This window comes from Stegostoma tigrinum, chromosome 10 (genome assembly GCF_030684315.1).
Source record: "Stegostoma tigrinum isolate sSteTig4 chromosome 10, sSteTig4.hap1, whole genome shotgun sequence".
NCBI classification, from domain to species: Eukaryota; Metazoa; Chordata; class Chondrichthyes; order Orectolobiformes; family Stegostomatidae; genus Stegostoma; species Stegostoma tigrinum.
Window position 1 is genome coordinate 76,324,247 of NC_081363.1, and position 24,095 is coordinate 76,348,341.

Sequence of the window (24,095 nt, forward strand, 5' to 3'; positions counted from 1 at the left end):
AGAACAAGCCAAACAGAGACACGCACGAGAATTCCTAGAAGCATGGCATTCCAACCGGAACTCCATCAACAAACACATTGATTTGGAGCCCATCTACCACCCTCCGAGAAAAAGAACAGGAAATGACATCACCAATGCAGGAAATGACATCACCAACCCAAGGAAACCTAAACAGATAAATAGAAAGTGGGACATAATGCCAGCGCTTCATTGGAGGCTCACTGATGATGTTACCTAGAATGGTGACGAAACATCTGAAAACGAACCTTCCAGCTCAACAAGCAAACTTACATCCAGACCCTCAACCTGAGCTACAAATCTTCTCAAAACTTGCTAGTTACTGCCCTTTTGGCTGTATGTCAGATCTCAATCTTGGATTTAAATTTAATGATTGACACACAATGTTTAATACAATAGCATTTTCGAAGAAGGGTCTCGGCCCGAAACGTCAACTTTCCTGCTCCTCTGATGCTGCTTGGCCTGCTGTGTTCATCTAGCTCTGCACCTCGTTATCTCAGCATTTTTGCCCAAATGGTAGCTTCTAAACATTTGCTACCTTTAGCTAAATTCTTTTTCATGCAGTTTATTAATTCACTGCATCAATGAGTTCAAGTTTTCCTGGGTGCCTAGCTAGTTGACTGTTCCTTTGTTGATGTGTTTAAAATGTTTTCCCTTCTTTGTAATCTATCTTTCTTCCTCACTCTCCACATGCACAGCCTGCCTCTTCACTCTGGCCTGCCTTTCCAAAATTTGCAGCTTCTCTCTCTCCTCTTGCTTTGCACTCTCCTTCCATCTACCCCACCCCACCCCCGCAACCTTCTTCCCACTCTCCCCTATCTCCTCGCCCCAGTGGCTTACTTCCTTACACCTTTGTCTAACTGACTCCATCCCTCCTTGCAGTCTCCTCCCCTCCCACCCCATCCTGCTATGAGCTTCCTGTTCCTCCTCAGGAGATGCCTGCAACCTTGCCCCTACCTCTGAAAACTAGCAGGCGCCAACTCCCAAAGGCTTGCCAGCTGCAGACAGAAGGAGAGGAACAGCCTGTGACTGGAGGGGCAGCTCCTCACCAAATCTGTCTATTGTATTTCGGAGGACAGCTTTACTCCCAGAGATCCCTGTGTTTAGGCAGCTTTCAGCAGCAAACTGACCTGCTACTTTTTATTCAGAAAGGAGAATGAGCTCAACCGTGATTGAAGAGTAGTTTATTATGAAGCTATGGTTTAAATGTGGTGCGTAAGCTCTACAGGAAAAGAGTATGATCAATGATAGGTGAGAATACTTACTGTCCCGGAGGACAAAAGAGCAGATGAAGCTGGCTTGGTAGGGAGTTAGGGAGCTGGGGAAGCATTTCTTGTTTCTGTCTTTGAGCCTTCCTTGTCCTGTTGCCATAGGTGTTAGGAAGCTCTGTCTCCCAATCTTCCTCTCTCCCAATCTTCCTCTCTCTGTCTAAGACTGCAGACCTCCCTTCAATGCACCTATTTACATCGCAGTGGATTTAATGCAAGAAACACATTTGTAGTCTGAAGGCAAAGTTGCAGTGTGACTCGCATCGAAACAGTTATGTTTAAAGAAAAAAATCAGGTTAAAGCATATAAATAAGTAATAATAGTATCATAAAAATCAAACAAAAATTTCAGCTTGGAACAATTCAAAACTGAATTAGACTACAATTTCAAATGTCTTTTATCTATCCTACTTTTATTTATTCCTGAGCACTGGTGACAAAGCCCATATCAATCAACTGTTCAATCCCATCTAATCAATTACTCAACAGATAGATATAAGGTAAACCATTTATTTCAACTTCGCCCCTAATTGAAACAGGTCAATTTGCTGCTGACCGCTTCCTAAACCCATCACTTTGCTTCAAGGACATCTTTAAACTTGTCTGAATTGTGGATGCCACTTGTTAACTTTTATTTCAACTGGCAAAATTGTCGATAAGAGCGTTCTACATTTTGTCCCCAGGAATGACAACATGGAAACCTACATTTAGAGACCATTGCATGGCAATAGGCCAAAGGGCCTGTTTCAGTTCTATATGGTTCTGTGAGATCCTTGATGGCAACACTCTTCCTCTAATTACCTTTGTTTGGTCTCCGTATCCCAGCTGCTGTGACCATTTCACTTCCTGAAAGGACAGAGACGAGGGTAAAGAGGAAGAACATTTCATGTGTTGAGGTTCACGATTCCACGTCTGCTGAGTCTATAACATTTCTTATGTTGATAGTGTCTGTTCTGCCTCACTGCTCATATTCAGATATACTTGGTACTCAGAATCAATCAGCTTTTTAATCAGTCAGTCACTGTCCTTCATCAACTTTGCCTGTTACTTGGAAAGGTAAGGTCAGATGGAAGGAACTAGACAAAACATAATCCAAAACAAGCCCCCAGTGGTGATACTGGTGGAAGATATACATGAGAAAGTCAATGGCAGCCACTGCAGATAAAGGCTGTAGCTGTACGGGGGTCCCCAGTCATCACTGCCACTGGAACTGAAGCTACCATCTGTCAGGGACTGTGTGTCTGCCGATGTGCATCAGTACTCCCATGTCAAAGGGAATTCAAACGTGCACACAGACACACACACACACCATGCAAGCCCTGTAGTGATCAGTGAGAGGTGATGGGGACAAGGTTATGAGATGTGGATGTCCCCAACTTCAGCGTTAGACCAGCATCTGCGCAGCAAAGTTTGACTCAGTTGTTTCGCTGTCGAATGGGAAGTGGTTTGGCAGTTTTTACTCTGATTGAGCAGCCTTCCTCAAGATCCTTACTCCTGCATGGGCACAGGGTTAGGATAAGGTATCCTAAAAAGTATGGCATTCCATCACTAACCTGGCTGGAAAACCACGTTGAAAGGGCTCATCTCCCTGCAGTCTGAAATAGAACCAATGACCAATGAAACAAATCGCCCAGACAAGCCATCACGAGTGAGTGATTGCTGATGACAATGATTGTTTTGAAATGTAATTTCTTGAGGAGGAATTCGGCCCACTGGGTCAGAAGTAGAGGTCATTGTTTTCACCATCCTACTTCATTTAGTTGTCTTGGCCTTATTATCTGCTTAGGTGAGATTCTTTAAGAAAAACTTTATTACACGTTTGACATTAGAATCCATACAGTGTGGAATGGCCTTTCAGCCCAACAAGTCCACACTGACCCACAGAGCATCCCGCCCAGACCCATAAAACTCACCTAATCTACACACCCCTGAACACTACGGGCAATATAGCATGGCCAATCCACCTAGCCTGCACATCCTTAGACTGTGGAGGAAACTGTAGCACGCAAAGGAAACCCAAGCACATGTGATTGCACATGAGAATGTGCAAACTCCACACAGACGGTTGCCTGAGGGTGGAAGACGAACACAGGTCCCTGGCGCTGTGAGGCAGCAGTGCTAACCACTGAGCCACTGTGCTGCTTTTAAAGGGAGATGATTGTACACTTGTCTGTCAAGGTCCATTTCTAGTTTCCACTTTTGTGCCAAATCATACACATGAATCTGACCCACCTTCCTTCGTTTGGGTGCACTTTAATCAGGAGAGCTGCCTCTTTACAGGAATGTTGGGTGTCATAGATTTTAAGTCCCAAGACCCAGTTACTCGCTTCTTCTTTTGAACCAAGTGATGCATGCATTACTGCAAATCTTGTTCATGCCATTGACAGCAATCCTGCAATGGGACTCGGTAATTCTTGTTTATTAAGAGGAAAATCAGCAGGCATTCCCAATTTCATAAGACCATAAGACTTAGGAGTGGAAGTAAGGCCATTTGACCCATCAAACCCACTCTGCCATTTAATCATGGCTGATGGGCATTTCAACTCCACTTACCCACACTCTCCCCATAGCCCTTAATTCCCCACGAGATCAAGAATTTATCAATCTGTGCCTTGAAGACATTTAACATCCCGGCCTCCACTGCTCTCTGTGGCAATGAATTCCACAGGCCCACAGCTGTCTGGCTGAAGAAATGTCTCCTCATTTCCATTCTAAATTGACGCCCTCTAATTCTAAGGCTGTGCCCACGCGTCCTAGTCTCTCCGCCTAACGGAAACAACTTCCCAGCGTCCACCTTTTCTAAGCCATGCATTATCTTGTAAGTTTCCATTAGCTCTCCCTTCAGCCTTCTAAACTCTAATGAATACAATCCCAGGATCCTCAGCCATTCATCGTAAGTTAGGCCTACCATTCCTGGGATCATCCGTGTGCAACTCTGCTGGACACGCTCCAGTTCTGCTAAATGTCTGCCATTGCACTGAAGTGCAATGTTCTGGTCATGGGGTGTGGTGTGAATTGAGCTGAGTAGGACAGATCTATCATTGAGCAGAGCTCTTGGACAGGGGACACTGAGTGATGATGAGCTGTATCCCTGCAGGAACTCTTCAACTTTTGTAGACAGAGAGGGCAAATTGAACTATGGTTTTAAACCGATAGTCTTGGGTTGAATAAGCACTGAGTTGATGGTATATTGGAGTTTGAGGAGAAGGAAGTGAAGGTGTGGAACTAAATGAACAATAAGCCAACAGCCAAATCAAAAATTGACAACCCCCTACTAGTGTCAGAGATAATGGGAACTGCAGATGCTGGAGATTCCAAGATAATAAAATGTGAGGCTGGATGAACACAGCAGGCCAAGCAGCATCTCAGGAGCACAAAAGCTGACGTTTCGGGCCTAGACCCTCTGATGAAGGGTCTAGACCCGAAACGTCAGCTTTTGTGCTCCTGAGATGCTGCTTGGCCTGCTGTGTTCATCCAGCCTCACATTTTATTATCTTGGAACCCCCTACTAGTATTGCTTTCCCTTGTTGTTCCTTTCACTCTTCCTAAATGGGGAGGAGCCATAAACTCTGAGTTATTTTAGAAACTGATCAGTGGAGCTTTGCTTTATATGTAATTTACAAACATATGCAAGCTGTGCTCCATTGCTTAGAGTTTTGAGTGTCCTTTTAATGAGACTGATAAATTAAAGTTACCACCAAAATAGGAAAACACATTTGCTTAATTATTTTCTTTGCACAAGTGTTTGGCCAAATATTAGGCTTGAGGAGACAGTTAATGAGTCTGAACATCAAAGTGAGACAGATGGGAAAACATTGAATCCAATCCAGAATTATGAAATATGGTACGACTGAGAGAGGTTCCACAGAGCATAACTAATAAACACCAAGATGGAACAATCAGAAAACCAGATGGTCAATAATTCATGATACCACATGAAAATTGTATAGGGTTTAATGCTGCATGAAACTGAGGGGATGCTGTTGTAACTTCAATAGAATTATAATCTCAGAATTAGCTTCATTGTCACATGTACTTAAATGAACGCAGTGAGAAGTTTACAAGTCGCCACTTATTGGTGCAATCTTAGGTACTGAGGTGCAAATGCTTCAGTGAAAAATTTTTAGGGAAAAAAATAAAGAAATAAAAATGTCCAGCATTATACAGATCATAGGAATAAATTAGAAAAGTAAGGAAATAAAACATTCAGAATAACAGACCTTCCAACCCAGCTCATGCCAGCACCTACCTTCTATTTCATGCTGGACCTTGACTCCAGACCATGCGAGGCTTCACCTCGAGGTTCTCGAGACCAGGAGAGGAGATCTGGAATCATCTCGAGGCTAGATGTCCATGCCGAGGCCACACTGAAAAAGAAATGGAGAGAAAAATAAAGAAAAGAAACTGACAGAGCGGACGAGCCATGCAGCAGAGACAACAAAGTGTGGGGCTGGATGAACACAGGAGGCCAAGCAGCATCTTAGGAGCATAAAAGCTGACGTTTCGGGCCTAGACCCTTCACCAGAAAAAGTGTGCAGTAGCATGTTTAAGAGAAAGAAAATTGGAAAATTTGAAAAAAATGGAGAATTGTCTAAAAGACTGAATCCATGGGATTCCATGGTATCAAACAGAGGATTTTTAATATGCAAGAGTGAAACAAAGCAAGCATTCAATATACGTTATCATGAATTAACAGCCAACTGTGGTTGATTGTAAATTGTAAATAACAAATTGAATGGAGTATAGAACTGATATAGAACTTACATTTTGGTTTGTAGTCTGTGGGTGGTCAAACTCAGGCAGAAAGATCTTTAAAACTTTACTCTCCCTACAAAGAATTTCAGTTCCTCTCCTCCTGGGAGACAATCTAATCCCAAAATCAGATCCAGCTAGGTTTTCCACAGGTAACTAAAACAACTGCAGCACACATTTTCACCTTCAGGGTCTGGGTTCTGTCAGCTTCAGCCAGCTCCCGTATCACAGGACCCATCGCCTGCTACAATCCAAATTACTTGGCTCTGCACCCCTTTATATAGGTTGCACCAGTTTCAGTTTTCTCATGATAGAGAAACAGGAGGCTGGAGGAACACAGCAAGCCAGGTATATATTGCGAGGAGAGGAGCAGTCAATATTTCCCCATGAAGTAGGGGGCAGAGCCTCAAAATAAGTGGGAGCTGATTTAGGCCTGATTTCAGGAAGAACTTCTTCACCCAAAGGGTTATGAATCTGTGAAATTCACTGCCCAGCAAAGCAGTTGAGGCTACCTCGTTGAATGTTTTTAAGTCAAAGATAGCTAAGGTTTTTGAACAGTAAAGGAAGTGAAGGTTTTGGAGAGCGGCTAGGTAAATGGAGCTGAGTCCACAAAAAGATCAGCCATGATCTGAATGAATGGCGGAGCAGGCTCAAGGGGCCAGATGGCCTACTCCTGCTCCCATTTCTTATGTTATTTTGATGAATTTTAGTTTCCAAATCTCAGTTTCAGTTCCTATTTCCAATGAAATTAGGGTGAACTATTTCTCTTTCCCTAATTTCTGTTTTCAGCATTTGGGGGTTTGTCTCAATAACATGGACTTTAAAAGCATGGCTTTCATCACAACACATATTCTTCTTCTAATGGTATATGTTGTTTAACTGGGTACAGTAGTTTACTTCAATCCACTGAGAATTTATTGATGCACTTTAATTAGTTTCCTAGAAACAGCAAATGCTCGCTGCCCAGTTACTTGAATGTTGTGATTAAAATAATAACTTTGAAGATTAATTTGACAAGAGATTTGAATTAGGGCATTTATAATATTGAAGACACAAAAGAACAGTTTGAGCAAATGTTGAACATTGTGATGGCTACAAAGGAATTGTGGCTTTGAAAGGGAGAAAGGAAGATGGAATGGAAATGGGTGGTACGTACATGAAGGGGCGGAAATTTTACTACCAGCAGCTGCCAGTCTCAAGAGCTGACCTAGTAGAGGACTATATGGCTTGGGAATAGCAAGATGGAGACTGAGCCGCTCTCTAAATGATTCAGCGATGGGAAGGCCTAATGGGTTGCCATCCCATCCAAAGGCCAGTTGAGTAGCCACTTAATAGTTTCCTTCTACCATCTCTCATCTAGTGGATTCACTTTCCGTAGGCCAATCCTGTCAGATTGGTTGGCCAGCAGGGTCCAAGGGCATGGGTGGATCTGAAAGAATGAGACTTCACAAAAATGTCTGTGTTACACTTTGCAAATCCTGATCACGAACAAAGAAAAGCTTTGCTCTGTCTGTTCTCCTACGCCTGGCCCAGATCAAGGTGGGAGTTCTCCTAACACAATTCCAAACATAATCCACTCATTTTTGTCTGGTGACCTAGTTTCCAACAAAGTGGAATGACAAACCAGTTCTCTCTTTTGAAGTGAAGTCTTCATGGAATTTCTGAGAAAAACACTGACATAGAGTATTTGTGAAATCTTGATTAAAATGCTCCACATCATCGTCCAGTGTGTTTCAAAAGCCCTTTCCCAGAAGCAGTTTATCTTTGGCAGCAAGTGAATGGTCATAGCTAACTGTTGATTTAAATAACACTCAAGATCGTCAGCAGTGACTCATAGACTCCTCTCAACTGGTCGCTGTTAAGGGAGGTCAGTAATTGCAACATTAGGCTGCAAAATGATGTGAAGCCTCTGTAATGAGGGCAAGCAGGCAATTTGGCTGTCAAGTAAAGCTATAATGAGTCTCAGGTCGGCCGTTTCTAGCACATACATCAACTCCTTTTGCAAGAGGTTGTGTCTCCCACTATATCCGAGCTAATCTAGTGTTACAGCTCATAATCCCAGTTTGGCAACTTCAACAGATCTTTAATACCTCAAGTATCTGGGCAAAAGTGACTCGCTGTCTCCCCTCCCCACCATAATTATTAATCTATCCCCATTTTTCTCAAACCTTTTCTCCTCCTGATGTTATTTACAGAGGACTCAGATGAGGATTGAATGGGCCGGTGTAGAGAAGGAGGCGTGACGTATCGACTTGCATTGTTGCACAAATAGTAGCTTTGATTGCAATTGTGCATTCCCAACCTTTGCTCAGATTGCTGTCTCATGGCTTTGGATATGGGTGTTGAAAGGGATGTGTGAAGAGTCCCAGGATCCACCTACTTGGGTCCCTACAGATTGGTTGGCTGTCTGATGGCAGGGCTCCATTCAGAGTGTCCACTCTCAGGGTGATAGCAACTTTGTGCTCACATCTGTGTGCTAGAGCCCATGCTGTTGCCTCTCTGTCTTCCGGACAATCAACACTGTTGCAGCCAATACCAAGACACCGCAGTCTGAAGATAGGCCTTCAAGTTCAAGTACTGTTCAAGGTTAGCTGTAAGACCATCTACAGCTTCTCCCACTGAAGCCTTTTGTCAGAGAACAGGGACAGGCAGAGGTACACCAGGAGCAGGTATTAGGAGAATTCACATGGATGATTAGTTAATTTATAAAAGCAATACGGATTAAGATTTTCATTTGGCTTTTATTTTGTTGCATTTTGGCCATGCAGATACTGCAATGGTCAGTAACAGAGGAGATGGTGTGAACTGTTGAGGGTGCTGGTATCACACTTCATTTAGTCCTTCTTGTACATCCCAAGAGAAGGGAATTGTGTTCCTTCCTCCTCTTCCAATGCCTAACTATCTGCTTTCTCCTCAATTTGCCTCACGTTGTGTGTCTTCCCCTCAGCTCCTTACTTGACCAGTGGTGTTAGAGGCTATTCTTGCATGAAGGTGAGGATGAGCAGGGCGTTACCCTAAGCCCTATAGCTTGCTCAGCTGAGAGCTACAAGACAGGGAGACAATGAGAGATAACAAAGTGTGGATCTGGATGAATGCAGCAGGCCAAGCAGCATCTTAGGAGCACAAAAGCTGATGTTTCAGGCCTAGACCCTTCATCTCAGAATCTCCAGCATCTGCAGTTCCCATTATCTCTCAGACAGAGAGACAATACTTGAGACAGATGTGTTTCACTCAAGAGGTCATGGTGGTACAGTGGTTAGCAATGCTGCCTCACAGCACAACCGTCTGTGTGGAGTTTGCACGCTATCCCTGTGTCTGCGTGGGTTTCATCCATGTGCTCTGGTTTCCTCCCACAGTCCAAAGATGTGCAGGTTAGGTGGATTGGCCATGCTAAATTGCCGCTAGTGTTCAGGGAGGTGTAAATTAGGTGGGTTAAAGGGGCATGGGTCTGGTTGGGATACTCTGAGATTCAGTGTGGCCTTGTTGGGCTGAAGGGCCTGTTTCCACACTGTAGGGATTCTATGATTCTTAGGGGATTTGTCAGGATAAATGCAGTAAGGTTGTTTCCCTTTGTGGGAAAGTCTAGGACCAGAGGGTATCATGTCAGAATGAGGGACTGCCGATGATTATGAGGAGGAATTTTTTCTCTCATTTGGTCATTACACTTTGAAACTCTCCACCCCAGAGAGCAGTGGAGGTTGATGGAAAAAGGGTGCAATCTACACATGAAATGTTCCGTGGTCCTGTATCAAAAAAGAGCAAGGGAGTAGCCCTGACCAAAATTTTAATTGACACCATTAAGGAAAGATTAGCTGGTCATCGTCGTGTTGGTGTTTTTGGGAATTTGACCGAGTGCAAATCAGTTGCAGGATTTCCAATATTACAATTGTGATTCCATTTCACGAAGTATTTCATCGGCTGCAAGTCATTTTGATATATCCATCATTCCGAAAAGTGCTCTCTAAGTTTCTTTTCAAATTCTCTTAGCTTTAAATTTAAAGTCATTTTCAGGATCACTTCCTGTGTTAAACTGTCTTCTCAGGTTCTCTATTATCAGAATAAAAGATATGTTGCAAAATATGTCGTTTCTTTTATTGGCTTTTCCTTCAAAATTGAAAACTCTTACCAGAAATTTTCAAATGTCTATGGTGCGCCATAGACATTATTTTCTCCAAATATCCCATAACGAAAACAACTTTTGCATGCACCCTCATTTGCATTTACCTGTTCCCCAATCTGTCATCTGAATATGTATGTGGAAAGAGACCAAGTCCTAATAAGGGCATGTTGCAGAACATCAGGACTGTCTTGGAAAAGTAAAACTGTTAAATTTTATTTTTTATATTAAATAATAATTGGTATAGGACTGTGCTCACTTTTTTTATTGAAGAAAATAAAATTGGCTAATGCAACTCTGTTAATTAAATGAAGATGGCTTCACTTCTAACTCCTAACCTGGGATGGGATAAAAGTCTGTCACTGACAGCCGTAAGCATGGTGAGTTTCGGGAATTACAATTCCAGTCACCATTGGGCATGACCCAAAGGATTTACTAATTAAAGACTCTTCCTACCCTTGTTATACTGTCTTCCTCCCTCTTCCATCAGGCAAAAGATACAAAAGCTTGTATACGCATATGAACAGATTCAAGAACAGCTTCTTACCCGCTGTTAACAGACTTTTGAATGGACCCCTTTAATGTCATATAAAAACAGAAAGGTCCTTTGACAATTGAGAAATTTCTCCCTCTTGATTTTGAAACTATCAAATCTGCTCTTCGCCTTCTCTTCTGCAAGGAACACAGACCCAACCTCTCAAATCTAACTTCATAAAATGCCTCATCTTTGGAAGCGTTCATGTGAACTTGCAATCTCTGATGCATTCACATGCTTCTCAAAGTGTGGCACCTGGAACTGTATACCATAACTATAGTCTATGCTGTTCCTTTTACAAGTTCAGCTTATCCTCCACATGTACTCTATGTTTATATTGATAACGCTTGTATGCTTTATTAGCTTCTCTCTCCACCCATCTTGCCACGTTTAATGGCTTATGCAAATATATGCCCGGGTCTCTCCATCCTGTACACCCTTTAGTAGAGCAGCCTTTAGTGTATGCCGTCTGCCTGCATCCTTCTTACCAAAGTGTTGTACTTTGCACTTCTCCAGATTAAACTTCATCTGCCACCTATCGGCCCACTCCACCAATTTGTCGATGTCACTAACATTCTATATTGAACTCCTCACGCTTGACAATGCTCCCAAGTTTCGTATCAGATACAAACAAAGCCTGGGGACAATATGCCAAAGTGGAGGAGATTGAGCCCTCATAGGAGGTGCTGTCCCAGCACAGCTAAGCACTTAAGAAAGACTGTAATGGTTGAAATTTTAGCTTTATTTATTTATCTTTTTCCTCTATGCTGAGTGATTTCAATGTTTAACTTTTCACTTTGTTCCTTATTTCTTTCTAACTTGTTCTTAAGTTTTTTTCCACCTAGGTACTTGTGCCGAAGATAGTGTGTGGCGACATTGGAAGCTCCTGTAATTTTGTACTTCAGTACACGTGACAATAAAGTATAAACCTAAATCTAACTTTGAACTTGTCTCCTATACGCCAGTGTAAAGATCTTTAACATTTATACCAGGAAAAGCAAGCGTAACAATGCTGAACCCTGGACAACTCCACTAGAAACCTTTTTCTAACATGAAAAGCATCCATTAACAATTACACTCTGTTTTCTATCTCTCAGCCAGTGTTGTATCTTCATTCCTGCTGTTCTTTTTACTCCTTGAACTCAAATTTTTGGCGTCATTTCTGCTGTGCCAATACAGTTCTGTTTCCTCCTACGCCACTATCAGTCTCATTCCTGCTATTCCAGTCCCAGTACGGAAACTCCAAAATCTTTCTCTCGAATCTAGAATGATCCAATGAATGAATTCAGTAAATTGTCAATTTGCAGTGTGGTCTGATCAGCATGCTTCAGCTGTGCACTGGATAAAGTCGGTGAAAAGATGAAAACTTATTAAAACTCTGAGTGAATAAAACTTTGTTTTAACAGCAGAACTGGAGACTCAGTTATACATGGACTTGAATTCTGTCTTTTACTTTTGGGAGATTATCTCAAATGTAGACATCTGGAATGAAAATCTCCTAATTGTGCGGTATGGGTCCCAAAAAAGGGCAAAGATATATTGTAGGACTGTCTGCTTCCAGCACACACCAGACTGGATATGAAATTTTGGGCTTAGCGCTCTCCTGAGTGCCCCATTTCATAGAATTCCTACAGTTTGGAAGCAGGCCATTCAGCCCATCAAGTCCACACCAACTCTCCAAAGACCATTCCACCACCCATCCCTGTAACACTGCATTTCCCATTTCTACCCTACCTAGTCTGCACATTCCTGGGCACTGTTGGCAATTTAGCATGGCCAACCCACCTAACCTCACATCTTTGGACAGTGGGAAGAAACCAGAGCACTGGGAGGAAACCCACATTGACACAGGGAGGATATGCAAATGCCACAAAGCCCCAGGGTGGAATTGAACTTGGGCCCCTGGCACTGTGAGGCAGCAGTTCTAAACGTTGAGCTATGGCATCACCATTGTCGGGTCCTTTTGGTCAAGATTTCACAGCAAGAGTGATCATTCTCTAAACAACCACCCCATGTACACCTCAAGGGATATCTAGCCCCAGAAGAAAACCTATAGAGTCATTCCATGTGAGAACTGTAAAATCAAACTTGCCCTCAAGCACAATACTTCTGTCTCCCAAGAATAAACAGATTACCATTGCAGTGAAATGAGACCAATTGTGAGGCAGTCAGCTGTCTCAACAGTAACATCCTCTAACACGCCAGCCCCCGTACTTTGAATTACAACCAGAAAATCACGCATGCCATACTTTCTGTTTACCGACAAAGGCACACTGCTGAAACTTTTTCCCAAAGTAGCCATTGTCCTAATTTGTGTTTTTGAAGAAAACATACGGAAAAGAGACCTTGAAGTTTTGAATTTTTCCTACCTTGTCATTTCCTTCACAGCTCAATGTTAAGCCATGGAAGCCAATTTACAACAGCATTGCAAAATAGGGATGCTGGGATTGATTGTATTTTCCTCATGAGATTTCCATACTCTTGCAGTGTTTGTTGGTTTAATAGCATAGATATGTTCGGCTTTGATTTAAATTAAGTAGGTATTACTTCATAACTTGGAACGTGGCCCATTCTCAGACTCGGAGCAAAAATAATGTTCATCAAAGCTCCCAGGTGATTCACTTTGATGGACCTGTTAATAACAGTGCACTTGCCTTAGATACGTGGTTCAATCACTTGCTTTCATTTTCCTTTCTATTTCAGGTGCTGACATTGTGCAATGGTTGATGAAAAGCCTGAACATTGAAGATCAAGGTAAAGAAACACTGGCGATTATGAGCTTAATTTTAAAAAAACTGAGATTCTCTCATTGTAGTCTTAATTTGAACAAGTTATCTTGCGATTGCTTTTGCAAAAGCATGTAAAACCTTTGACAACAGTGCAGCAGTAACCACGTTGGAAACTGGACTGTGAGAATTATAAAGCTGTGTAGACCTGTGTAGACAGGAGCAGCCAAGTGCCAATTGTGAAGCACCAAAATAACGTACATGATTTGGTTGAGCAGTTGAACACTTGCCAGTAAGTTTCACACGTAGCATATGACAGCAGAGAATAACAAAACAAGTTACACTATTGATACTAACAGACTCCATTCACTTTCTGCATGAACATATTCTCTACTTCAGTCACTGAGACATTCAGCACAGAAACAGACCCTTCATTCTAACTTGTCCGTGCTGACCAAGTTTCCCAAATTAAACTAGAGCCACTTGCCTGCTTCTGGCCCATATCCCTCTCAGCCCTTCCTATTCACATATCTATCTAAACATCTTTTAAATGCTGTAATTGTATTTCTGTCTTGCAGGCCATTCTACATAGGAATGACCCAGTATGTGGAAAAAGTTGCCCCTTGGGTCCCTTTCTCCTCACATTAAAAATACACCCCCTATTTTTGATCTCACACGCCCTAGGGAAAATATCTTTGTTAATTCACCTTATCAATGCCCTGCATGATGTTATAAACCTTTACAAGGTCACCCCTCAACCTCCTATGCTACAGTGGAAAGACTCCCAGCCTGTCCTTACAACTCAAACCTTCCAGTCCTAGCAACATCCCGGTGAATCTTTTTCGAACCGTCTCCAATTCGGAGGGCTCTTTCAGCGGTTGTTGCCTTTTGGCTGGTGTGGAAGTTGAAGGCTGGACCTCTGACCATGTCACCTTTGTGCAGTTCACAATCACCTCTGTGTTTCGAATCAAAGCCTGTGCCTTTAGGGACTGTGTATAATCATGGTGGTACTTTCACCCCAGTTGCTTGTGAGCATAGCACTACATCACAATTCATTCTTCAATTAGGTACTGGCTGAGGTGGGACTGGCCACTTTAATCCTGGTCCTGGCTGTATGATGTAGAGCACATAGTTAGGGCGGGTGCAATTGAGTATATAACCACACTGTCTCTAAACTACTTCCTTAGCATGTTTTGCCACTTGACTTGCTGCTTGAAAACTGGCTACATACACGAGAAAGATTTCTTCCCTATTGCTGACATCACTCATTGTACAAATACATACATAATTTGCACAATACAGGGCCATAGAGACGGGAAATGGATGGAAGATCAGGTGGCTGAGCCATCAAATTATACTTTTGCAGTTTTCTTAATGATTGGAAATATTTCTGAACTTGACACATTAATTTGAAGAGCCAAGAGACATACCTGGAAACAGCAGATATAAATGAATGAGTAAATTGAATGAATGAATCAATAACTGAATCCTCTGTGATTGGAAAATTCTTTGAACCTTAATCTTGAGAGGTCAAATGAGTGAAACCTATAGTTTGTTCAAAGATGTTCAGCAGAGAACTTGGAAAGAGGGCATGACATTTTGCTAACAGCAGTGTAAAAAGATTCATGTGTATCGTAATGATGCAACTGATCTCATGACTCTGCTATCAGACAGCAAGAAGACACCAGTCCAGAATGAGAGTATGAAGATAGAGATCTTAGACACAACACTAGAGAGCTGTATTTTAAAACCATTATGTACTGATGTAGGACCTCAGAGCATGGCTCCGTCTATATTAATGGTCCTGAGGTGGAGATGGTCAACAGCGTCAAGTTCCTGGGAGTGACGATCACCAGCAATCGGTCCTGGACCACCCATGTCAACACAATGGTCAAGAAAGCACAACAAAGTTTCTACTTCCTCAGGATCCTAAGAAAATTTGTGATGTCAACAAGGACTCTGACCAATTTTTACAGATGCATTCTATTTGGATGCACCACAACATGGGATGGAAACTTGCAAGGTCACAAAAAAAAACTAGAAAGAGTTGTGAACACAGACCAGTCCATCATACAAGTCAACCTTCCATCCATTGACTCCATCTGTACTTACCACTGCCTTGGGAAAATGTCCAAGCCAATCGAAGCCTCCTCCAACCCCAGTCAAGCTCTCTTCCACCCTCTTCTGGAAGAAGATTTCAAAGTTGTATCCACATATGAATAGATTCAAAAACAACATTTTTTCTTGCCGATATTAGATTTCTGAATGGACTTCTCAAATTTTAAATGTAATGTTGATCTCACTGTCTGTGCAGCTTCTCTGCGGCTGTAACATTGTCTTCTTTGCTCTGTTCTTTTATCCCTACGCACATTTTATGGTATGAGCTGCCCTTACTGCACACAAAACAAATCTTTTCACTGAACCTCGGTACATGTGACAGTAATAAATCAAAGAATGAATCGAATAAAAGTAAAGCAATGTTACAGCATAAAAGGAGATGAAGAACCCTACGTAGAGATAAGGAGTAAATTGCACGTGCAGGGACAGTGTAGGTGCAGGCAGCCACAGCCTTAGATATACCAGACCAGAATCTCAACATGCGGGTAGCAATATTTGCTTAAAAATATTTGCCTTTAGAGCTTTTGAATACAAGGATGTGCAGAGGACCCATTATATGCGTAAATATTTTGATGATCTTGTTCATGATCAGTGAATAACTCATCACACAATTCTCTACTTTAAGCCATTCAGGCCTAATCATGACAATTTTCTGAATCTTCAGTTCATTTTGTACAAATCTATAACACTTAATAGTTATCTCCTTTCACTTCTTTCAAACTTGGTAGCATCCGATCTCATCACCTTTGCTTGTTAGTGCAAGATTGACAGTTTGGATTGAAGTCACGTCCAGACCAACCGTTGTAAGCAGCTGAAACAAATTGGAAAATAGTGAAGCTTGTTCTTGTTTTCAGCAAAATTTGTTTCATTAGAGTCTATCATATTTAACATAACTGATCTCAAGCTTGCTAACTTGCACTTTGGAAGGACTTTGACAAACAACTGTTGCAGACTTTGTTGCGTGAACAAGTAAAAGTGATTTTCAATGATGAGGAATCTCCATGTGCAATAAATGGGCATCAGGAGAGGGGCAGAAATTGGAGAGCCCTCAGGTAAAACTTAATGAAGATCACGGTAAGACAATTATAACTATTTTGTTCCCTTTTTCACAGGCGAAGCAATACACTTAGGCAGTCTCATCGCTGCACAAGGATACCTGTTTCCGATTTCAGACCATGTGCTGACATTAAAGGATGATGGTACATTTTACCGATTTCAAGTGAGTAAGCATACCTCCTTCTCCAGAACCAGCAAAACCTTCTCTTCCATAATTTATATGTTAAAATGTTTCAACACTAAACACTATTCCAGTGTTTATTCCATTGTCACTTGGGTGCAACTTCCAGAAAAACAGCACAGGATCCCCCGCTTCTTCCTGTCCCACAGGCCTGACCAGTTCCCCCTCCACTGGCACCCTTATCCGCCTAGCTGAACTCGTCCTCACCCTTAACAACTTCTCCTTCCAATTCTCCCACTTCTGACAGACAATGGGGGTGGCCATAGGTACCTGCATGGGTCCAAGCTATGCCTGCCTCTTTGTATGGAACAATGGAACAATCCCTCTTCCAAAGCTACACTGGCCCTATCCCCCACCTCCTCCTCCGTTACAGCGATGACTGTATCGGCATCGCCTCGTGCTCCCACGTGGAGCTCAATCATCCATTTCACTAACATCTTCCAACCCAACCTTAAGTTCACCTGGACCATCTCTGATACCTCTCTCTCCTTCCTGGACCTCTCTGTTTCCATCTTTGGCAACCACCTGGAAACCGATATCCATTTCAAGCCTACTGACTCCCACTGCTACCTAGAGGACACCTCCTCCCACCCATATTCCTGCAAAAAGGCCATCCCCTATTCCCAATTCCTACTCCTCTGCCACATCTGCTCCTGAAATGAGGCATTCCACTCCTGGACATCCCAGATGTCCTCGTTTTTCAAGGACCACAAATTCCCCTCCACAGTGGTTGAAAATGCCCTTGAACATGTCTCTGGTATTTCCCGCAATTTATCCCTCACACCCCCTCCCCGCAATAATAAACCAAACAGAATGCTCCTTGTCCCCACATACAACCCCACCAACCTCCGGATCCAACGCATCATCCTCAGACACTTCCACCATCTGCAATCTGACCCCACCACCAAAGACATTTTCCCCTCCCCACTCTTATCTGCTTTCCAGAGGGACCACTCTCTCTGTGACTCCCTTGTCTGCTCCACACTCCCCTCCAACCCCACCACCCCCAGCAATTTTCCCTGCAACTGCAGGAACTGCTACACCTGCCCCTACACCTCCCCCCTCACCCCCATCCCAGGCCCCAAGAAGACTTTCCACATCAAACAGATGTTCACCTGCACATCTGCTAGTGTGGGATAATGTCTCCGCTGTTCCTGTTGTGGCCTCCTCTACATCGGGGAAACCAAGCAGAGGTTTGGGGACCGCTTTGTGGAACACTTACGCTCGGTTCATACCAAACAGCTGTACCTCGCTGTCGTGAACCATTTCAACTCCCCCTCCCACTCCTGGGATGATATGTCCATCCTGGACCTCCTGCAGTGCCACAATGATGCCACCCGAAGGTTGCAGGAACAGCATCTCATATTCTGCTTGGGAACCCTGCAGCCCAATGGTATCAATGTGGACTTCACAAGCTTCAAAATCTCCCCTCCCCCGACCGTATCCTAAAACCAGCCCAGTTCGTCCCCACCTCCCTAACCTGTCCTCTCATCTATCCACTCCTCCCACCTCAAGTCCCACCCCCATCTCCTACCTCCGCCTCGTTCTGCCTCCTTGACCTGTCCGTCCTCCCTGGGCTGACATATCCCCTCCCTAACTCCCCACCTATACTCTCACCTTTACTGACTCCAACCCCGCCTCCTTGACTTGTCTGTCTCCTCTCCACCTATCTTCTCCTTTATCCATCTTCTATCCAGCTCCCCATTTCTCCCTATTTATTTCAAAATCCCCTTCCCCTCCCCCATTTCTGAAGAAGGGCCTAGGCCTGAAATATCAGCTTTCTTGCTCCTCTGATGCTGCTTGGCCTGCTGTGTTCACCCAGCTCTACACCTTGTGTCACAGGATCCAAATACTGAGGGACCAGATACATGGCAAACTCCATTCAATCTACCATCACAAGACCAGGAATTTCCACATCCTCAGAAGCTCAGTTAATAAGAACAAGACTAGGGGGCTAATCTGCCTTGACCCATCACAGCTAGTGTCACATCTGGAACTTCTGAATTCAATTGAATTTTCTAATTCAGAAATTCATTTGGATATAGCCTCATAGAATGGGATGCAGGGATAACCTCTGTGTAGGGACAAATCTGTTACAAGTGTCCCCTCTTAAACTTTTCAGCTTTGCTGCAACGTCGAAAGACCTGCCAAGCACAAGTCAGTTACTTTAAATTAATGGGGTGTGCGGCTAAGCATAAAAAGTGTGAAGGGCCCCTGCACTTAAGCATATAGTTTGCAACCTCAATAGTAGTTAATGGGAAAGTTGTTCAATTTTCTCTTCCTCAGCCAGTACAGGAATTGAACCCACATTGTTGGCATCACTCTGCATCACAAACCAGCCATCCAGCTAACTGATCCCATTTGGCATAGTATCACATTTTCATTATGAATGTTTATCTGAGACATTCAATGTTCATCAGTGGATTGTTCATTAGTTTGTTGCTTTTAAAGAGTACTGATAAGAGAAATATTTTGGAGTGCAGTTATTTAATCAAACCTTTATCCACAGTTAATGAAAAATGCAAGTGATGTTAAATATTAGTACTGCAGTTGGCTAGGAGTTTTGGCCTCTCCTTCAATTCTTCAGCTACAAGGTGCCTTTAACTATCTTGTAGTGGCTTCAGTAATTCTGGAGACCACAGATCACATTCAGATCAGACTCAGTAAAAGTCTATTAAAGATCATAAGGGAAAGATGCATGCTATTGTGTACCTGCTTTAAGGGCTAGGTTTTGGACTGTAGAAGAATGAAAGAAAATCAAAAGACACACTGCAGTTCTACCTCTGAAGTTTTATGTGAAGTAGTCTTAGAGGCTCACTACCAGAGACAGCAAAACTGACCACACATCATGGGACACCCATCCCTTGCATTAGTTTATTAACAGTGCAATGCAGTTAGCGACTTTTGAGAAGATTTGTAGCTCAGGTTGAGGTTCTGGATGTGAGTTTGCTCGCTGAGCTGGAACGTTAGTTTTCAGACGTTTTGTCACCATTCTCGGTAACATCATCAGTGAGCCTCCGAGGAAGCTTCGTAGGAGGCTCGCTGAAGCTTCGTCGGAGGCTCACTGATGATGTTACCTAGAATGGTGACGAATCGTCTGAAAACTAACCTTCCAGCTCAGCGAGCAAACTCACATCCAGTGCAATGCAGTGATGGCAATTCTGCATGGTAACCCCAAATTTTTATCTGATGGTCACAAATGGATAAGCCTTGCCAGGACTGCCAGCATGTGTGAAACTCAACAATGTGACTATTTAAATAAAAACAACAAGATATCGGTTGCAGAAGAATACGCTAAGAACATTTGCATTGAGCTTGCGCATGACTTACAAAGAAAGATTCAATGCCTGAGGAAACTTCAAATGGGATTCTGTATTGCACCTCAAAGAAAATGAAACTGTGACAATCAACCCGCTCGGAAAATGCAGTGTTCACATCCAAGAGAAGCTTAAATGTGTGCCAGATAAGCTGTTGTATTCATCAGTACACAGTGTGCAATTAAATGCCATGCTAATGAAAGATGGCATATTCAGGGTAGGTTTGGATCCAAGGTATCTAATCATTTCCCTAAAGTGATGCCCACACAAAATTCCAACATTCCCATATTCACAGGAGTGAAATTTTACATTTGGATCGAAAAGCCTGAGATAAGTGTAATTCAATTATTTAAATATGCAGTGCTGAGATAGCCAGATTTTGAACTGGTAAGGGGATCAAGGTTTATGGAGAGAAGGGCTAGAAATGGACCTGAGGTTTGTCAGGATGTCCTTGATCTCATTGAATGGCAACGCTGGCAATTTCCGCAATGACCTAGGTGTCGATCTCAGACCAGGCTGCCAGGGTCTGGAACAGTTGAGGAAGAAGACTGTCCTCTTTGCCACCGCCCTTTTGACAAGGATCTCCCTATCGGTGAGGTGCAATTTTTCCTTTCTCCAACATCTGGAAATATCCTCGATTGAGCAGGCTGCTTCGGAATGCTGGTGCATGACTGAGTGCACAGCAGCCTCTTAAAGGCAGGGGCCTCATGGGATTGAACTCTGCTACTTACCATTCCAGTGAGAAAGTGGTAATTCCTGGTAAAGAAAACAGCGCAAGAGTGTGACATGTATCTCATTCAAAGTCATAAAGATCCACTTTAAATCTTCAGTTTGTGCGGAATTAGTTGATCTCAAACAAATGAGCAACAGTGCGTTAGAGGTCCTAAATAAAAACATCCCACCAGATAGAGGGTCAATTCCTGTTGAGGCAGCAGAGATCTTGTCAGCTGGAGACCCAGTGAGAAAGACACAGTATCCGGGAAGGCACACCAAATCTAGTGCCAGTCAGACATTGGCAAGGCTATTAGCAGGCCTTTGCCTAGAATTGAGACCCTAGCAAGGAGTGGTTCTTAGCAGATAAACCCCCTACCTGTGTCCAGTCCCCAAATCAAAGACTGATAGCCTTTGATTGAGTACAGTACCTTATAGCTGACAAGGTGTCTTAACAGAGATAATGGTAACTGCAGATGCTGGAGAATCCAAGACAACAAAATGTGAGGCTGGATGAACACAGCAGGCCAAGCAGCATCTCAGGAGCACAAAAGCTGACGTTTCGGGCCTAGACCTCTCTGATGAAGGGTCTAGGCCCGAAACGTCAGCTTTTGTGCTCCTGAGATGCTGCTTGGCCTGCTGTGTTCATCCAGCCTCACATTTAGTTGTCAAGGTGTCTTAACAGATTGATCTGTTGTGTATTTCTCATGGTGACAGGCCTGCTGTAATTGGCCTCATCCTGGTGGTCGTAGACTGAGGCCTACAAGTAGTCCTCAGTTGGTCACTAACAGGGGGCAGTTGGTGATGGGTCCATGAATGTTACTGCCCTAAACTCGTATCCATGGAGGTGAGAAGGTGGGGTGAGTTTAGAATCTGCATCCACCTAAGCCTAAAGAAGTGTCCTTCCAGCCTTCAAGCCTCCCACATCTTTCCCGTAATGAGGCAATCAGAACTGGACACAATACTCCAGATGCGGCTGACCCAGGCTTTTGTATAGTTGCAGCATAACTTCACGGTTCTTGAACTCAGTCCCTCTATTAATGAAAGCTAACACACCATATGCCTTCTTAACAACTCTATCCACCTGAGTGGCAGCTCTCAGGGAACTGTGAACATGAACCCAAAGATCCTTCTGCTCCTCTACACTGCCAAGAATCTTTCCATTAACCCTCAAGTTTGTCCTTCCAAAATGAATCACCTCACATTTTTCAGGGTTAAGCTCCGACTGCCACTTCTTAGCCCAGCTCTGCATTCTATCAATGTCCCATTGTAACCTAGAACAGCCCTCTGCACTGTCCACAACGTGACCCATCTTCATATCATCCGCCCTTCCACTCCTTCATCCAATCATTTACAAAAATCACAAATAGGAGAGGACCCAGAACAGATCCTTGTGGTCCACCACTCGTAACTGAGAACCATGTTAAATATTTTCCATTCACTACCACCCTTTGTCTTCTAAGGGCCAGCCAATTCTGAATCCAATCTGCCACATTTCCCCCTATCCCGTGCCTCCTTACCTTCTGCGTGAGCCTTCCATGGGGAGCCTTATCAAACACCTTACTTAAATCCATGTATACCACATCTATTGCTCCACTTTCATCCATATGTTTGGTCACCTATTCAAAGAATTCAATAAGGTTTGTGAGGCATAATCTACCCCTCACAAATCCATGCTGATTATCATGAATCAAACTGTGCCTTTCCAAGTGATCATAAATCCTATCTCTCAGAGTCCTTTCCAATAATTTGCCCACCACTGAAGTAAGACTAATTGGCCTGTAATTTCCAGGGTTATCCCTGTTCCCTTTTTTGTACAAGGGAATGACATTTGCCTGTTTCCAATCCTCTTGCACTATACCTCGCTTCCCATAGAATCCTTGGATAAATCCCATCAGGCCCAGGGAACTTATCTGTCTTCAACTTCTTCAGAATTCCTAGCACATCTTCTTTACTAGCATCAACCTCGTCTAGCTTACTTGCCTGTTTCACAATGTCCTCCCCTACAACTCGGCCTCTCTCAGTTGTGAATGCTGAAGAAAAGTATTCATTAAAGGACCTCTCCTATCGCTTTAGGCTCCATGTACAAATTCCCTTTACAATGCTTGATTGGCCCTGCCCTTTCTCTGGTCATTCTCTTGTTCTGCACATGTGTAAAAAGCCTTGGCGTTTTCCTTGATCCTATCTGCCAAGGTTTTCTAATGCCCCTTTATAGCAGTCCTAAGCCCTTTCTTCAGCTCCTTCCTGGCTAACTTGTATCCCTGTAGAGCCTTTTCCATTCCTCTTTCCCTAAACCAGTCATTTGACCTCTCGAGAGTGCCATGGCTCCCTCACTCGACCACATCTTCTCTGCCTGCTACGGACAAACAAGCATATCGAGCACATGCAGTATGCATTCCTTAAACAATCTCCACATTTGTGTGGTGCTCTTCCCTGACAGCATCTGTTTCCAATTTATGTTACCCAGTTTTTGCCTAACTGAATTGTAATTACCATTCCCCCAATTATAAATTTTACCCTACCATCTGTACCTATCCTTATCCATGACTATCGTGAAAGAAACAGAGTTATGATCACTACCGCCAAAATGGTCTCCTACCAACAGGTCTAACACTTGGCCCGGTTCATTGCCAAGCACCAAATCCAAGTGGCCTCTCCTCATGTTAGTCTATCTACATACTGTGTCAGGAATCCTTCCTGAACACACTGGACGAAATCTGCTCCATCTTAACTATTACAACTAAACTGTTTCCAGTCAATATTTGGAAAGCTGAAGTTACCCATGACTACAGCCCTGTGACTTCTGCACCTTTCCAGTATCTGCCTTCCAATCCACTCCTCTACTTCTCTGCAATATTAGTTAAATTCCTAACTGCACGCTCTGTCTATGTCTCACTCAGGCTGCCAGTCTCCCCTCTGTACAACCTTTACTCCATTTTCAGTGCAGTAACAAATAAATCTTTCTTACAGGCTCCATATTTTTGGCCATCAAACTGCTGGGAACCGGAAAACACAGACTATGGTAAGCCTGCTTTTTATGAACTGCATTGCTGCAAAAGTCTATCAGTTCCTTTAACATTGCCTATGAAGGCAGAAACATAATGGAAACTGAGGAGTAAGCCTTCCTCTCGCTGGACTAGACTTCCCCTTTAACTTGTGTTTTTTTTATGCTCAGTTTGCTGTTTCCTTTCTTCAGAACAAAATAAACGTTGTGCGATACGTGTATCCTCTGCCCCCTTTCCTGAATTGAGTTTCTATACATGATGCATGAACAAATATTCACTCTTCTCTACCTGA

General features: G+C 43.2%; 1 protein-coding gene across 4 annotated transcripts in view; it reads left to right on the plus strand.

Moving 5' to 3' along the window:
- Positions 1-24,095, plus strand: part of LOC125455913 (regulator of G-protein signaling 6-like) — a 516,870-nt gene that overhangs the window by 442,277 nt on the left and 50,498 nt on the right. For all 4 annotated transcript variants that reach the window (XM_048538464.2, XM_048538465.2, XM_048538466.2 and 1 more), the window contains 3 exons: positions 13,393-13,443; positions 16,646-16,752; positions 23,769-23,820. In XM_048538464.2, coding sequence (XP_048394421.1) covers positions 13,393-13,443; positions 16,646-16,752; positions 23,769-23,820 — 210 coding nt within the window. The remainder of the gene's footprint in view (positions 1-13,392; positions 13,444-16,645; positions 16,753-23,768; positions 23,821-24,095) is intronic.